Here is a 16,944-nt window from a genome sequence, read left to right on the forward strand (position 1 = left end):
CACATCTTTATCCATTCATCTGTTGATGGACATCTTGGCTCTTTCCATAGTTTGGCTATTGTGGACATTGCTGCTATAAACATTGGGGTGCACGTACCCCTTCAGATCCCTACATTTGTATCTTTGGGGTAAATACCCAGTAGCAACAGCATCTTCTTTATCCACTCACCCATTGATGGACACTAGGCATCTTGGCAGTTTTCTGCATCTTGGCAGTTGTAAATAATGCTGCAGTGAACATGGGGGTGCAGGTATCTTTTCAAGTTAGTGATTTTGTTTTCTTTGGATAAATATCCAGAAGCAGAATTGCTGGATCAAATGGTAGTTCTATTTTTAATTTTTTGAGGAACCTCCATACTGTTTTCCATAGGAGCTGCCCCAGCTTGCATTCCCACCAACAGAGACAAGGGTTCCCTTTTCTCCACTTCCTCGCTGACACTTGTCATTTCTTGTCTTTTTGATATTATCCATTCTAGTGGGCCTGAGATGATATCTCACTGTGATTTTGATTTGCGTTTCCCTGATGATTGGTGATGTTGAGCATCTTTTATGTACCTGCAGGCCATCTGCATGTCTTCTTTGGAAAACTATTCAGATCTTCTGCCCATTTTTTAAGTCAGATTGTGGTTTTTTTCGTGGTTTTTTTTTTAAAGATTTATTTGAGAGAGAGAGAGAGCACTTGAGCAAGGGTGGGAAAGAGGAGTGGAGAGAGAGGGGGAGAGAGAGAGAGGGAAAGAATCTCAAGCAGATTCCCTGCTGAGCGTGGAGCCCCACTCGGAGCTCAATCCCACGACCCTGAGATCAGGACTTGGGCCAAAACCAAGAGTCGGACGTTCAACCCATTTACAGGTGCCCCGGATTGTTTGTGTTTTTTGCCATTGAGCTATGTGGGTTTCTTATATATTTTGAATATTAGCCCTTTATCAGATATATGATTCGCAAATATTTTTTCCCATTCTGTAGGTTGCCTTTTATTTTGTTGATGGTTTCCTTTGCTGTGCAGAAGCTTTCTAGTTTGATGTAGTTCCACTTGTTTATATTTGTTTTTGGTGCCAGATTAAAAAGATCATTGTCAAGACCAATGTCCAGGAGCTCACCACCTATGTTTCCTTCTAGGCGTTTTGTGGTTTCAAGATTTATGCTCAAGTCTTTAATCAATCTTAAGTTAATTTTTGTGTATAGTGTAAGAGTGGTTGAGTTATTCTTTTGCATGTGGCTGTCCAGTTTTCCCAGCACCATTTATGGAAGAGACTATCCTTTCCCCATTGTATATCATCGGCTCCTTTTGTCGTAAATTAATCAACCATATATGTGTGGGTTTATTTCTGGGCTTTCTATTCTGTTCTATTGATCTGTGTGTCTGTTTTTATGCCAGTACCATACTGTCTTAATTACTATAGCTTTGTAATACTTAATTACTATAGCTTTGAAATCAGGGAGCATGATGCCTCCAGCTTTGTTTTTCTTTCTTAAAATTGCTGTGGCTCTTCAGAGTTTTCTGTAGTTCCATACAAATTTTAGGATTATTTGTTCTATTTCTGTGGAAAATGCCACTGGAATTTTTTTTTTTTAAGATTTTATTTATTTATTTGACAGAGAGACACAGCGAGAGAGGGAACACAAGCAGGGGGAGTGGGAGAGGGAGAAGCAGGCTCCTGGCTGAGTAGGGAGCATGATGAGGGGCTCAATCCCAGGACCCCGGGATCATGACCCGAGCCGAAGGCAGACGCTTAACGACTGAGCCACCCGGGCGCCCTGCCACTGGAATTTTGATAGGAATTGTATTGAATCTTTAAATTGCCTTGGGGAGTATGGACATTTTAACAATAATGATTTTTTTTCTAATCCGTAAACACAGAATATCTTTTCATTTATTTGTGTCTTTAATTTTTTCCATTGATGTCTTCTAGTTTTCAGTATAGAGGTCTGTCACCTCCTTGTTTAAAGTTATTCCTGGGTATTCTATTCTTTCTGATGCAGTTGTGAAAGCATCATTTATTTATTTATTTTTAAAGATTTTATTTATTCATTTGACAGAGAGAGAGAGAGCACAAGCAGGGGAGAGGCAGAGGGAGAAGCCGACTCTCAGCTGAGCAGGGAGCCTGATGCGGGACTTGATCCCAGGACCCTGGGATCATGACCTGAGCTGAAGGCAGACACTTAACCGACTGAACCACCCAAAGCATCATTTAATTTCTCTTTCTGAGAGTTCACCAGCGTATAGAGACACCAAAGATGTTTGTGCGTTGAATGTGTATCCTGCATCTTTACAGAATTTGTTTTATTCTAACAGTTTTTGAGTGGAGTCTGCCCAGGAGCCTGCCCTCTGATTCCTGAGCCCCGATGCTAACCACAGCACCCACTGCCCTACCACGTTTCTTCTCCCGCTTAGTTTTGCCTTTAACAGACATTTACTGGACACCCACTGTGTAATTAGTAGAGGATTAGGAAGTGAATCAGACACATTTTCTGCCCTTAAGGAGGGCAGAAAGTGGAGATAGACGTGCAGTGCAATATAAAAGGAATATAGGTTTTGGTGCCAGACACCGGGACATGCCCAGCACCGCTGGAAGGGAGAGGCTGCAGAGGAAAGCTTGTGAGAGAAGCAGGCGCGTGCACAAGACTTTGAAGGATGAAGGTTGGCCAGGAGAACAGAATGGGGAGGGGAGTCACTTCAGACAGATGAAACAGCTCAGGAAGAGGCCCGAAGATGTGCAGGACCCGGGGCGTCAGCGGGGTCTCGGGTGGTTCTGTATTGCCTGAGAGTGGGCCACGGGTCCTGTGAACTCCTCTGCTGCGCTAAGGATTCGAGCTTTACTCTCCAGGCAGTCGGTCACTACCAAAGGAATTTAAGCCAGAGAGCAGTATGATCACTGCGCATGTTCAACAAATCTCTCCCTCTCTCTTTTAATTCCTTATTTTGAAATAATTCTAGGTTCATAAGGAATTGTAAAAATGGTAGAGAGTTCCCATGCATCCTTCACCCAGTTTCCTGCATTGGTTGTATATTTCCCTGACCGCAGCCCAGTGTCAAGGCCAGGAGCGTGGCATGGGTGGTGTGTGCGTACAGTGCTGTGGCATTTTATCACATGCAGAGGTTGGTACAAAGACCGCCACCGCAGTCAGGATACCGAACCGTTTCATCATGCCAGACATCTCCCTTGTGCTGCCCTGTAGAGCGCCCCCCCACCCAGCCCCACCATCATAACCCTGGCAACCTCTAATCTGGTCCACGCTCTGTAATTCTGTCATTCCGAGAGTGCTGTGTAAATGGGATTATACCGTATGGACCTTTGGAGATTGGCTTTTTCACTTAAGGATAATGTCCTTAAGATCCCCCCGGGGTGTTGAGGGTATCAGTGGTTGGTTCATTTCTCTTGCTGACTGGTGTTCCATAGTATGGGTGGACAGCACTTTGCTTAACCATTCACCCCCTGAAGGACACCTAGATTGTTTCCAGTGTTGAGCTGTTAAAAATGTAGGTGCTGTGAGCATCCATGTACAGTTTTGTTTTGGTTTTTTTTAAGATTTTATTTATTTGTTAGCGAGCACAACAGGGGTGGGAGGGAGAGGGAGAAGGAGATTCTCTGCTGAGCAGGGAGCCCAACTCAGGGCTCGATCCCAGGACCACCCCGGGATCATGACCTGAGCCAAAGGCAGACGCTTAACCGACTGAGCCACCCAGGCGCCCTCCATGTAGTTTTTTATGCGGGCAGATCTCCCTTTCTAAATGGCGTGTGTACAGTGGTTCAGAGGTAGCAGGAATGGAGGCGGGGAAGGCACTTGGGCGGTTGCCATGGTGAGGGAGCACTGAGAACGCCCTAACCAGAGCACAGGGAGGGGGCACGGACAGGCCCGGGCACCTGCAGGGGGCCTGTGGGGAGGAGTCCTCAACGGACCCCTCCTCCGGATCCAGCCGTGGGTGCTGTGATCACCCAACATGAGAGGTCGTCCTCTGTCATAGTTTGTAGTGTATTTTGAGAACTGACGTCCAGAAGGATGACTCTGGGATGCTGTAAGGCTCCTGATTATCAAAGAAGGATGGAGTTGTTGTGCTATGCCGTTTTTGATAAGAATTAAAGGAGGAAAAAAGAACAATTTGATTAAAAACTTCAATAGCAAGTATTGAAACCAAGAGGGTGACTGTAAAAATTTGCTTTTAATCGCAGCAGTTGGTTAATTTAGATTTTGCATGTCCTGGGTATCCTGAACCATTCGTGTGGTTGAAGGTTGGCCTGAGTCTGTGGGCGACTGACTCATCATCATCATCAGAAGAAAGTGTCTTGGTGGAGTGAAGCCAGCAGGACGAGATGTAAAGGCCTGTGTTTTTTCCTGGCCTGGTCCTGACCAGCCCTTGGCCACATCACTTCACTTTCTAAATACAGTGATAGATATTAATTAGAATGGTGTATTGGGGAGGACATGAATAGGGTCGTCAGACACACCTAAATTGAGACCCGGGCCGTGCCACCCTCCAGCTGGGGATCTGGACAGCTCCGTGACTGTCTTCTAGCTCTTGTCCTCATCTGCAGCGTGGGGGCAGTACTGCTCCCCTGATAGGCTGTGAGGGGGGCGTTTATAACCCTGCAGCTCAGAGCCGGGCCCACCCTCCTGCCTCCAGTCTCAGCTGCCCCAAACCTACCCTACAGTTAGGTCTCAGCTTTTCATTTACAAGGGTTTAATTTGGGCTGTTTTTTTTTTTTAATGTGGAGTATGTGCATGAGTAAAAAAAAAAAACTAACAAAGTTATAATGGGAAGAGTGAAAGTCTTATTTCCCCCTGCGTCTCTGCACTTGCTAGCATATTGTGTGTGTGCGCGCGAGCGGCCCTTCCCATAGACTGACATTTACTACATGCTCTCTTCAACTTGCTTTGTTGCCTTTATATATCTTAGACATCATTCCTTTTCAGTACACAAAGTCCCTGCATTATTTTTAATGGCTTTATTGTGCTTTTATGCCATAATTTATTCACTCATTCCAAGTGTACATTTTAGGTTATTTCTCGTTTTGCCAGTCACCAGAAGTGCCACAAACATTCTTGCACGAATATCTTTGAGCATTTATACATATATGTTTGTCTGATACATTTATAGAATGGTAGTTGCCAGGTTCGGAGTCACGTGCCTTTAAATTTTTCATTAGATATTACGTATTCTCCTCCCCAAAAATGTATCGCCAATTTACAGTGCTTGCCAGCACGAATGAGAAGGCCTGTTCCTGCACCCCTGGGTTGATATTGTGAGCAAACTTGCACTCAGGTCTTGACTCCTCCTGGAAACCTTCCTTTATATCCATGTCTCACTCACACACGCCCTTCTCCTCATTCACTGGCTCCCCCCCAACACACCACTGTGCTGGGCCCCTGCCCTTGGGCCCACGTCTACCCCTAGGACACTTCCTAGGTGGTGTGATGATTATGCTCTTGGCCATTCGAGGGAAGGGACTATCTGGTTAGTGCCCTCTTGACACCCTTTACCTTGTGCTTGGTATGCAGGAGGCCCTCATGAAATGTCAGGAAGTCTCAGCGAATGGTAGCTGATGTCCCTATAGGACTCGGACACTAATATCATATTTACAGTAGTTGAATTGCTTGTATCTAGAAGAATACTAGAGTTAGAGAATTTTTTTTTTTAAGCATTTCCTATTCTAGGCTCTAAACAAGTAGGAATGTTCTTCCTACCCAGTGTTTATCTGTAGAGTGGGTCGATTTTACTCCAGAATTCCTAGAAGGGTTTCTACAAGAGTCTTCAGTCTTAGACAAATAGGGATTTTAGATCAGAGCATTTCATTCAACAAGGATTCACTGAAGCAGCATGGTGAAGGGGGAAGGGCATGGACGTGAGCCAGACGCCTTTAGCAAAGGCTGGGCCGACTCCTTCCCTTGAGGTGTCCGCCCAGCGTGTGCAGGTCTGAAGAACCCAGGGAGCAGGGTGTGTCCCCTTTGTCCCCCAAGGAGCTTTTTAAGTGGATCATTGTAGACATTGGACATTTCCTTAAATTTCTCGATGTGTGAGAGGGAAGACAGACCCTCCTGCTTTTGAGGTGCTCCCAGGCTGGGGGAAGGAGACACAGGCAGACCTGCAGAAACTGAGTGACCGTGCAGAAGCAACACGGGCGGGGACTGGGTCCCACTGCGGGGAGCCCAGGGGAGGAACCAGCACCCCCTGGTGAGGAAAGTGAAGGCAGTGAGTGCACCTTCAGTGTGTTGATAATGTGGTTGTATGAAGAATTCGTACACTTCCCAGTTTGTAAACTGTCTTCTAAAACCCAGGTGACGGCCATTTTGTTGAAATACAATCTCAACTGAGTTGATTTCATTAATAGCTAAATTACCGGCTTTCTCGGCTTGCCCCGAGGTGCTTTCTCACACTCACAAAGCCCAAGGTTGACAGAGAAGGTGGCTTTGACAGCTTCTCTCTTAGGTGATTCTTTTTTTTTTTTTTGCCTACAAAGCGCAACGTCCTTTAATTTAAAAATTATTTTAAATCTTGAGGTGGAAATCTGTCAGTTCTCAAACCTAATGACGTGATGTTCTCCCCAAATCCACAAAAGCTAACCTAACAGTGTGACAGTCAGAACACAGGTCCCAGCAACTGTAGCAGAGAGAGTTCAGGGTCGCTCAACGAGGGGGACGTTAGTTCGCGCCAGCCTCTGCGTGGGCAGGTGGACCGGGGTGGGGGGCGGCTTGGTGCCGCAAGGTCATTCAGGACTCCGGCTGGTGGGCGGCTCTACCCTCTTCACGTGACTGCCATCTCTGGGTCTACAACAGCTGTCCCCCAGCCATCAGCAAGGGAGAAAGATGCTTTGGACAGCAAGCAGCTTTCTTTAAAAAAAAGAGAGAGAGAGAAAGAAAGGAAGAAAGAAGGAAGGAAGAGAAAGAAAGAAAGAAAGAAAGAAAGAAAGAAAGAAAGAAAGAAAGAAAGAAAAGAAAGAAAGAAGAAAGAAAAGAAAGAAAAAAGAGAAAAAGAAAGAAAGAAGAAAGAAAAAAAGAGAAAAAGAAAGAAAGAAAAGAAAGAAAAAAAAAAAGAAAGAAAAGAAAGAAAGAAAAAAGAGAAAGAAAGAAAGAAGAAAGAAAGAAAAAAAGAAAAGCTGCTGTTGAAGTAGCGGTCATCGCTCTGCTCACAGCTCAGCCGCCACAAGCTGGTCGTGTGGCCACACCTGGCTGCCAGGAACGCAGTCCGACCTCATCTGGGGCTGGGCAGCCATCTGTCTGGGCCTCAGCAGAAGGACAGAGGAGTGGGTCCTGGAGTTCGGCGGCGGCCTGTGGCTGTCATACTGCCCGCCCCTCAGGCCCTGCGGAGGCGCCCGGCGGAAGCCAGACTCGCAGAGTGCGCGTGCGTGCGGGCCCCCGGCCCAGCTGCTTCACCGGATTTCCCCTCATGTTCTCCAGCTCGTGTACATGCTTCCTCTGAGCCGTGCGTCCCCTTCTCGCCCACACCCGCCGCACCCCTGCCCTGTTCTGCCAGGTCTCCCTGTCTTCAGCCCTGCGCCCCCTGAGCCATCCCTCTCTCAGCTTCCCAAATGACCACTCTGAACAGCACGTCGGAGCACATGCCTCTCTGCCTCCATGGCTCGGCGGCCCCCAGGCCCGGGCCCAGACGGCTCCCGGCGGCTTCCAGGGCCCGTGGTGATCTGGCCTGCTTTTCTCTCTCCAGCTTCGTTCCCCCACTGTCCAGCAAAACTAAATCTCCAGTGACTGGTCATGCTCCGCCTCTCTGCACATGCTTCCTTCCTTCCCTGTGGCCCAGGGCCTTCTCTGTCCTCTGGGTCTAGGGGTCCCCTTGTGCTGGGGCTCTTCCTGAGCGGCCCACAGTGGCAGCTCACCGAGGGCAGGCAAGGACTGTCCACGCTGTGTCAGGAAGTGCTTTTCGAATGACCAGTAGGGCTGAGAAACAGTAGGTTGTAGTGCTCCCTGCCTTTTCCCCGAGTCTGTCTCTGATCCTTTGCATTTGCCCCCCAATAGCCAATTTGAGCAAGTCACCAGGTCTGAGCACAGTCAGCTCGAGCTCTGAGCCTCTGCTGTCCGTCTGGCAAGAGTCCAGGGCAGATACCACCTCCTCCAGGAAGTTCTCCTTGTCCTCTGCACCCCCGCCAGTGCGTAGGGCCTCTTTTGCCTTTTGATTTGGTTTCCTTTTTGCTTATGCCCTTATGGTATTGTAACATGTGTTATAATATAGATAACAGAGTCATTCCTCACACTTCTTCCCTCAACTAGTGAATTATATGCGGCTTTGAGACTAGCTGATTTTGGGGTGCTTGGGTGGCTCGGTCGGTTAAGCGTCTGACTCTGTTACCCAGAGCCCTATTGGGCTCCACGCTCAGTGGGGGGTCCGCTTGACATTGTCTCTCTCCCTCTGCCCCCTCCCCACACTTGCTCTCTCTCTCTCCCTCTCAAAATAAATTAAATCTTAAAAAAAAAATTAGCTGATCTTGCTCTATCACCTATATCACTTAACACTGTCTTGTACGAAGGCACCCCGTAGGTGTTGAGTTGAATTGTCTCAGCCTCCTAAAAACTATACAAAAATTAATCTTTAGAAATGGATATTCCTTCAGATGTCAGTAAAATGCAGCAGCGTCATGAGGGAATCATCAGATACTGTCGGAGCAGTATCTTTGTCTACTTATTTATCTATCAGTAAACTTTTTGAATGCTTCTGCTGTCGTTCCGTCCCAGCAGTGTGAGATGCCACAGGAAGCAAGACAGACCGGTCCCCACCCTCCTGGAGCTTAGGGCCCCTTCCTCACCACAGCACGGCATGGCCAGGCCGTGTAGCTCAAAGTGTACCAGGAGCTGGTAATCCTGCTGTGGGTTGTCATGAGCAGTGGGTCGGTTCGTCTAGTGCAGGCCGGAGGTCCTCCCCGCCTGGCCAGTGTGCAATGGGTCTCAGCCGCTGCCCTGAGAATTGGTGTAAAAAAAAAAAAACTGGGAGGGAGGAGTGAAGGAGTGGTCAGTTAGAGAAACTATTCACTTGATTTAAATTCTTTGTTTAGGCTTGTTATTAATCGACTTATTTCCATGTTTAATGGAAATTCCAGGCATCACTGTATCAAAATACAAATTATCACTCCAGAAAACTCAGCGGGTTGCCATCAAATATTAGATGGTAGAACAAACAAGAATTTGTGGGAGCTGGGCAATAAAATTTTAAATTCCTGGTTTTTAAACCGTATAGTGTTTACCTCTAGGATTTGATTGTTGGCTTTTTAGTTTTTTTAAAAAAGAGCAAAATAAATAGCTTGCTGACTTTTAAATAAATGTCTTCAGCCAAGAGCCAGGGAACCCAGTCAATGTAGCTGCCTGCTGGTTTCGGTTTGCTTGTTTTCTGTATAAAATCATACAGGCTCCTCAGGGTGGGGATCTCAGCCTACTGCCTAAACACCAAAAGGCTGCTTGGGACTGCCAGTTTGAACTAATTTATCATGAATAAATGTCAGAGCATCCGTGTCATTGACTGTAGGTTACCACGGTTCTCCGTCTAGAGCTGGTTATTGAGCCTGAGAGGGATGTGGGGTTTGGGGAACGCAGGCCAGCTCCAGGACACGCACGGGCGTGCACACACACACCTACGTCACCAGGCCCAGCACCCTGTCGTTCTGTAACTTCCCCTGTTTGCAGTCACTTTGGCCTAGGACTTGCTTTCTGCTTCATTGCTTTACCTGAACTTGTGGACTTAGAAGAAGACTGGCCCTTTGCGGTTTTTGCAGGAATCGTAGACAGGATCCCTTTGAAACCTCTCCCGAGTGCCTTCATCCCTGAGACAGCCTGGGATACGCCGGTCCGACAGGAGGCGAGCTGAGAGCCCCATGGTGACATAATCTCGTCCTGGCTGGCAAACTGCACACGTACAAGAAAGGCTGTTATTTCTCGTCCGTTCCCTTAAAACGTGGTCATGCCGGGCCTCAGCATTCCTTCCTTCTGGGTGGGCTCGGTACCTGTGAAATGTTGTTGCCTTTTTTTTTTTTTCTTTTGCATGTTGCTGAAGTTCAGAACTTGGTGCAACCGAGTTTATCAGCCTACAGCCCCCTTGTCTCACACGCCAGTCAATTCGCAACACTCTCGAGTGAGCCACACACGTGTAATCTCAGAATGCATGTTCATTCTGTTTTTCTTTTAAGGAGCCCGACGACCGTACCAACTTTCTGGAATATTCTATGATACTACATCATGAGTGACAGTAAATGTGACAGTCAGTTTTACAGTGTACAGGTGGCAGACTCAACCTTCACGGTCCTCAAACGTTACCAGCAGTTGAAGCCAATCGGCTCTGGAGCCCAAGGAATTGTTTGGTAAGTAGGGTCTGTTTCAGTAGCGTGGATTGAGTTTTTGTCGTAATAAAAACTAAATTGTCAGAACTTAGAAACACCGATGATTAAAAAAAAAAAGAAAACTCTTTTCTTTGCAATAGGTTTTTGAACTAAATTGAGTCAACCTCTTGCTCTAGTTATATGTAGTCCTGTTGTAGGATACAAACCTAAATTCTTAGAATGCTGCATAAATGTAAATAGGTAGCAGCTTTTCTTTTTTTTTTCTTTGTTTCTTTTTTTCTTTCTTTTTTTTTTTTTCTTTTCCATTCCCCCCTGTCATTAGATACTAGAGTAATAGGTATGACAGTGAGTTGTAACAAAAATTTGGAGTTTTATTCATTTCTTCATCCTGGCCACCTTTCCCCCTCCCCCTTTTACCCCCAATCACTCCTATTCATTTCTAGGCGCCGTCACTGCAGTGCCTTGCCCTTCGTTGGCAGGACGAGGCCAGTCAGTGTCATTATCACCCCATGGATTAACCAGGAAGGGATGCTGTGTGAGGGGTTGGGCTGGCCGTCTCTTCCTTGGTGTCTGACTTCAGCCATGTGTCCAGCCCGTCAGAACCGTTGGTCTGACCCTGAACCTTAGTCTCTTGCATGGTAAGACAGTCAGCTGCCGCGACATCACTGGCCAGCTAAAGGTAAAGTCTTTCACGTGTTTTCTAGACTACAGTTATCAGCACTTCCCAGACTTTTTCTCCCGTAGTTTCCCGGGGCAAGACTTTTTTTTTTTTTTTCTTTTTCCTTTTTTCTTTCTTGGGTCAATAAAAACAAGATGGTCTCTGCCTCTGAAAGAAACTGTGATAAAGCAAAATACCCCGTGTTTACCAGTCGTAGGCAGAGGGGATTCAAAAGCAAGAGAGAACTCTTCTGGATGTTCTGGAATGGGAGCTTATGTTTTCAGTAGAGATTGTGAGTTTAGAGCCTCTGCACCGGTGGTTTGACGGGATCCTCGGTTTTAGAGACCTGCGATCAGGGAAGTCAGGTGTTTCCTTCAGCCTAGGCAGTTGGAGGCCCCAGGAGCTAAGAGGAGGTTACAATTCAGACCCTCGCAGAAAAACTAATGCAGGAGAAGGGGCTGTGTGGAAGGAATGCAGGCGTGTGTCTAAAATAATGGTGATCTCGATTTCCAAATAGCACGCTGTATCGGTACTTAAATCTAGGGTACCAAGAGAAGTTTGGATGGTCCGAATGAGGACACTTCGATAAGTATAAAAAGTTCCAGACAATAAAACATTCTTTTGATTTGGAATTGGGCGGTCATTTGACACAGGTAATTTGGCAAGACTGTTACCAAGGACATTTAATGTAGTAACCGCAGTGAGCGGCTGACTGGAAGTTCATAAGTCATTGTAAAATGGAAGGTTTTATAAACGGTAGGCAATTAAAATTAATGACTTCATTACAGCATGGTAAATAACAGTAAAATCACATGCTACCTGATAAAATACTATTCTACAGAGATTGGTTTTGACTTCCAGGTCGCATATGCTCCTTTTCATCTTTATTTTTTAAAGAGGTGTTTAATAATGAAATTATTCATTATGGATGTGTATTTTTCATTAAAAAATTTTTAGTTTTGAAGCAAAAGTTCCTAGTATGCCATTATAAGCTAGACTTCCTCTGGGAAAAGCAGTGGCAGAACTATAGGATGGAAAATTCAGAATTAAAAATTTTTTTAAAAACTCAGAGTCCAGAAATAAACCCATACATTTATGGCCTGTTGATTTAGGAAAAGCATGCTAAGGTTATTCAACGGGGAAAGAACAGTCTCTTCAACAAATAGTGCTAGAACAACTGGATAGCCACATGCAGAAGGATGATGTTAGACCCTTACTTCACATCATGTAAAAAGTTACCTCAGAGTGGGTCATCGACCCAAATATAAGAGCTAAAAGCATAAAACTCTTAGAAGAAAACAGGGGAAGCTTCATGACTTTGGATTCTTAGAAATGGACACCAAAAGCATGAGCAACAAAATTAAAAATTGGACTCCATCAAAATTAAAAACTTTGGTGCATTAAAGGACACTGTCAGGAGAGTGAAAAAAACAACCCACAAAATGGGGAGATGTTCACAAATCATATATCCGCTAAGAGTCTAGTATCCAAAATGTATAAAGAACTCTTACAACTGTAAAAAAGACAACCCAATTTTTAATAAAAGAAGCAAAGGAGTTGAACAGATGTTTCCCCAAAGAAGATATGTAAATAGGTGATAAGCCCATGGAAGGATGCTTATCATTCGCCATCAGGGAAATGAAAGTCAAAACCACAATGAGATACCGCTTCATTCCCACTGGGATGCCCATGGTCAGCACAACAGGAGATAACTAATGTTGGCAAGGATGTGAAGAAGTTAGAACCTCATACATGGTGAGAATGTAAGATGGTGAGGCCACTTGTGGAAAACAGTTTGACGGTTCCTCCACGTAGAATTACCACGTGACCCAGGAAATACTCCTAGAATTAAAGACAGATGTTCAGAGACTTGTACACAGATGTTCGTAGCAGCAGTATTCGCAGTAGCCAAAAGATAGAAACAGCCCAAATGTCCATCCGTGGATGAAAAGATGCACCAGTCGTGTTGGATGCATACACGGGATGTTACAGAAAGGAACGGAGCGCTGGGACACGGGACAACGTGGACGATCCTTAAGAACATGCTACGTGAGAGAAGCCAGACGTTTACATGAAATATCGGAGTAGGTAAATCCATAGAGGCAGAGGCAGATTGGTGCAGATTGGTGGTTAACAGAGGCAAGGGGAGTGGGGAGCAACTGCTTAGTGGGTTTGGGGTTTCCCTTTGTGATGATGAAAATCTTTTGGAATGATCTAGATACAGAGGTGGTGACTGCACGACATTATGAATGTACCAAACACCACTGAATTTTTCACTTTCAAATGCTTAATTTTATGTGTATGTGAATCTCACCTCAAAAACTTGTTTTTTTAAAAAAAGAAAACTCGACAGTGCTTTAAACCAAGGATCTTTGTCATTCGTGATGGATATTTAACTCCTGATACTATAGTATCCTATATAATGACATTTTCATGCTATATTATGTATAAAATACATTGTCATTTTCTTGTAGTAGCTTAATTTATGTATTCACAGAATCTTAACAGTAATTTCACTTAACTCCTAATATTTTCCTTTACATGATTTTATGACAATTTTATTGATGTTTATAGGAGCAACTTTTATCTCACATGCAGAAAGGTAGGAAGAAAGCAGTATGTCGTGGCTAAAAATTTTTTTTTTTTAAAGATTTTATTTATTTATTTGAGAATGAGAGAGAGCACATGAGAGGGGGGAGGGTCAGAGGGAGAAGCAGACTCCCTGCCGAGCAGGGAGCCCGATGCGGGACTCGATCCAGGGACTCCAGGATCATGACCTGAGCCGAAGGCAGTCGCTTAACCAACTGAGCCACCCAGGTGCCCCTAAAAAATTTTTTTTTAATATTTTATTTATTTGAGAGAGAGCACAAGCAGGGGGAGCAGCAAGGGGAGAGGGAGAAGCAGACTTCCCACTGAGCAGGAAGCCCGATGCGGGGCTCAATCCCAGGACCTTGAGATCCTGAGATCTTGACCTGAGCCAAAGGCAGTCGCTTAACCAACTGAGCCACCCAGGCGCCTCTGTTGTGGCTAAAATTTTAACACCATTCTAAGCCTCATCTCTTTGATTCTAAGGAAAGATCAAAGACTGGGTTTCTGTTCTTTTCTGCTCAAGAAAGAAGTCATTACTTAGAACTGATTAAGCTTAATTAATTAAAATTTAATGAGCCCATGCACAGCCAACAGTTTATTTCACCATCTTGGATGTCAGTATTCTCTTACCTTTATAACCCAGCCAGTTAATCATTACCAAATCAAAGCCTGTTAGCTGGGTTAACTTTACTGGAGGCATGGAAATGGGATTAGTTAACTTGGCTTAGATTATTGATGTTTTCTTTTAGAAATGTTTGTACAGGGGCGCCTGGGTGGCTCAGTTGGCTGAGCGACTGCCTTCGGCTCAGGTCATGATCCTGGAGTCCCTGGATCAAGTCCCGCATCGGGCTCCCTGCTTGGCGGGGAGTCTGCTTCTCCCTCTGACCCTCCCCCCCTCTCATGGGCTCTCTTCCTCTCTCATTCTCTCTCTCTCAAATAAATAAAATCTTTAAAAAAAAAAAAAAGAAATGTTTGTACAATTACAAAAATCATGCTTAGACTTCTGGGATGTTTCATTTTTCAGCCTTTAGATGAAGTGGGTATTTACTTATTTATTTAGATGAAGTGCCATCCCGGGATTTGGGCCTACATGGTTTCTGTGATTACTCCATTACTGCTCTCTCCCAGAGCTGGTGCGACTTGCTGTCAGCCAGGTGCTCCTCACCTTCCTACCGGGCTTGAGGCTTCGGGGTCCCATTGAGCCGCAGCAGTGGTAACCCTCAAATTGAGAGGAGAGTACTTTTCCCATGAGACTTCTCCCACATCTTCTGGAGACTTTTTCCTGGCTCTGTTTTGCAAAGCATCTTGGATATTGGCATTTTGCTTTAAGGTCCTCAGAAGAAAAGTGGGTCTTACCCCATTCCATTGTTTGAATAGAGCAAGAAACTACTAATGATGCCAGACAGACCCTTTTCTTCCCATCAGTGACAGAAGGGCCCAAGTATCCCCACCATCAAGTCCTAACTTCTAGATAACCAGTTCTCTCCAGTGCTCCTTTCCCTGCAGACATTGCAGGTTCTTTCCCATGGCCATCACTTTTGTCCCCACTATATGTCCTGGTTGGATTGTCCTCAGAAATCCGTCAGTCTTTCAGGACACTATATCTTTCAAGACTGATCTCGTCTATGAAACGTCCCCAGGTAATCACAGCTCATGTTTAGAATAGAGCCTCCTGCGGTGCCCGGGTGGCTCAGTCGGTTAAGCGTCTGCCTTCAACTCAGGTCATGATCCCGGGGTCCTGGGATCAAGTCCCACATGGGGCTCCCTGCTCAGCGGGGAGTCTGCTTCTTCCTCTGCCTGCCACTCCCCCTGCTCATGCTCTCTCTCTCTCACTCACTCTCAAATAAATAAAATCTTTTTAAAAAATAAAATAGAGCCTTCTCTCTGATTGAACGAAATGCTTGATTGATGTGCATATGGGTGCAGATGCACACACACACACACACTCTCCTTCCAGAACTGTAAGATAGTAAATCTGTGTTTTAAACTAGTAAATTTGTGGTAATTTCTTATAATAGCAATAGGAAACTAACACAGGGGGCATGCATGTTTTTACATTTTGAGAAATATAGTAGCAAAAGTGTATGGTTTATAAAACTTGTTCATTGTCTGTTTAAACTAGAGCTTAATAAAGGGACCTAGTGCCTGGGGTGCAGGCAAGCAAGGTGCTGGTACTTACGGGATTAAATGGAAGAGCGGGGTCAGAGTAAAATGTTCTGGCTCCTTAATTTTTAATTGTTTTTGCAACTGTGTCTGATTTGTTTCTATGTTTTTGCTGTTCATTAAAAATATTAGTAAAATAAATTAGGAAGTAAGTTTTAAAATGTTTATCACTTTGGATTATTCACAAGTATTTCATAAAATTAAATCATTGCAAGATTTCAAAGCTGTGGTGGGAATTGTGTGTACACACTTCTTTCATGTCTATTCAGATTTTTCTTTCTCCTTCTAAATTCTCAAGTTGTTCAGCCAAAGTATTGAAAATTGTTTTATGGATAGTTGTATGAAGTGTCTAACTTAAAAAAAAAAAGTGTTTAATATTGGATCTGGCAGTCCCTAGAAGTGACCGTTAACAACCTGAGCACGAAGTGGTTAGTCTAGCTCTTAATTCTTTTTCTCTCTCTAGTTCTGTGCACCCTCGAATGTCGGCCTGCTCTTACACCATTTTATTTTCTCTCTAGTGGTCTAAGTAAGTAAACATATGACGTGTATAACAACATTTCTGCGATGAAGGAGGTCTGTAGCATAAAGTGCAAGAAGGCTGTGATTCGGGGGAACTGAGTTCCAAGGCCGGCTGTGATCCACATCGCAGGAGTTCTCTGTGACCTTGGGCAAATCCTTGTGTCTTTGGGGGTCTTAACAGTTTCACCTCTAAAACGAATGGTTTAGAGCTTCTGGATTAAGGTGATGGATCAGATACATAACAGAGAACAGGAGGGCAGTAGTCCAGTGCAGGAGAGCTTTTAACAAGTTTCTCTAATGTAAAAAGTAATTGGAAACTGGATGCAGATAAACAGAGCAGAGAAGATGAGAATAAGTAGATGAGACATTTGCAACAAGGAAGAGAACCTATCTATAGTAAAACCCCAAAGAGGCTGTGGGTATAGAGATGACAAATACAGAAAATGAAGATGACACAAGTGGCTAGAAATAGGGGTGTTAATTATGAAACAGTTGTGCCAGTTGGCTCCTAGCATTCCCGCCCTCACCCATGTGCTCAGCATTTGCACCTAGAGCGCAAGTAGGTGAGTGAAGAATTACTAGGCCAGGATCCAGGGAAGAGCAGAAGCCTAGAGAGGGGAGCCCGGGATTTGGGGCTCTTTCCTCTGAGAACATTTGACAATTCTAGACTGGGCAGCTGAGAGATTGAGTAATACTTTGGATTGCCTTGGGGGACTAGCAGACAGGGATTGGAGCCCAGGGCCC

General features: G+C 44.9%; 1 protein-coding gene across 6 annotated transcripts in view; it reads left to right on the forward strand.

Annotated features, from left to right (window-relative positions):
• The window catches only part of MAPK9 (mitogen-activated protein kinase 9), a 53,543-nt gene that overhangs the window by 6,075 nt on the left and 30,524 nt on the right, over positions 1 to 16,944 (forward strand). For 3 of the 6 annotated variants that reach the window (XM_081827279.1, XM_081827280.1, XM_081827278.1), the window contains exon 2: positions 10,122 to 10,292. The exons of 1 other annotated variant lie outside the window; for it this stretch is intronic. In XM_081827279.1, coding sequence (XP_081683405.1) covers positions 10,171 to 10,292 — 122 coding nt within the window. In that variant the 5' untranslated portion in view covers positions 10,122 to 10,170. Of the gene's footprint in view, positions 1 to 10,121; positions 10,293 to 10,714; positions 10,951 to 16,944 lie in introns of those variants that run through there. 2 more of the 6 variants (XM_081827281.1, XM_081827282.1) reach the window with 2 other exon arrangements.

Source organism: Leptonychotes weddellii, chromosome 7, assembly GCF_054177405.1.
Source record: "Leptonychotes weddellii isolate Sample4059 chromosome 7, ASM5417740v2, whole genome shotgun sequence".
NCBI lineage: Eukaryota > Metazoa > Chordata > Mammalia > Carnivora > Phocidae > Leptonychotes > Leptonychotes weddellii.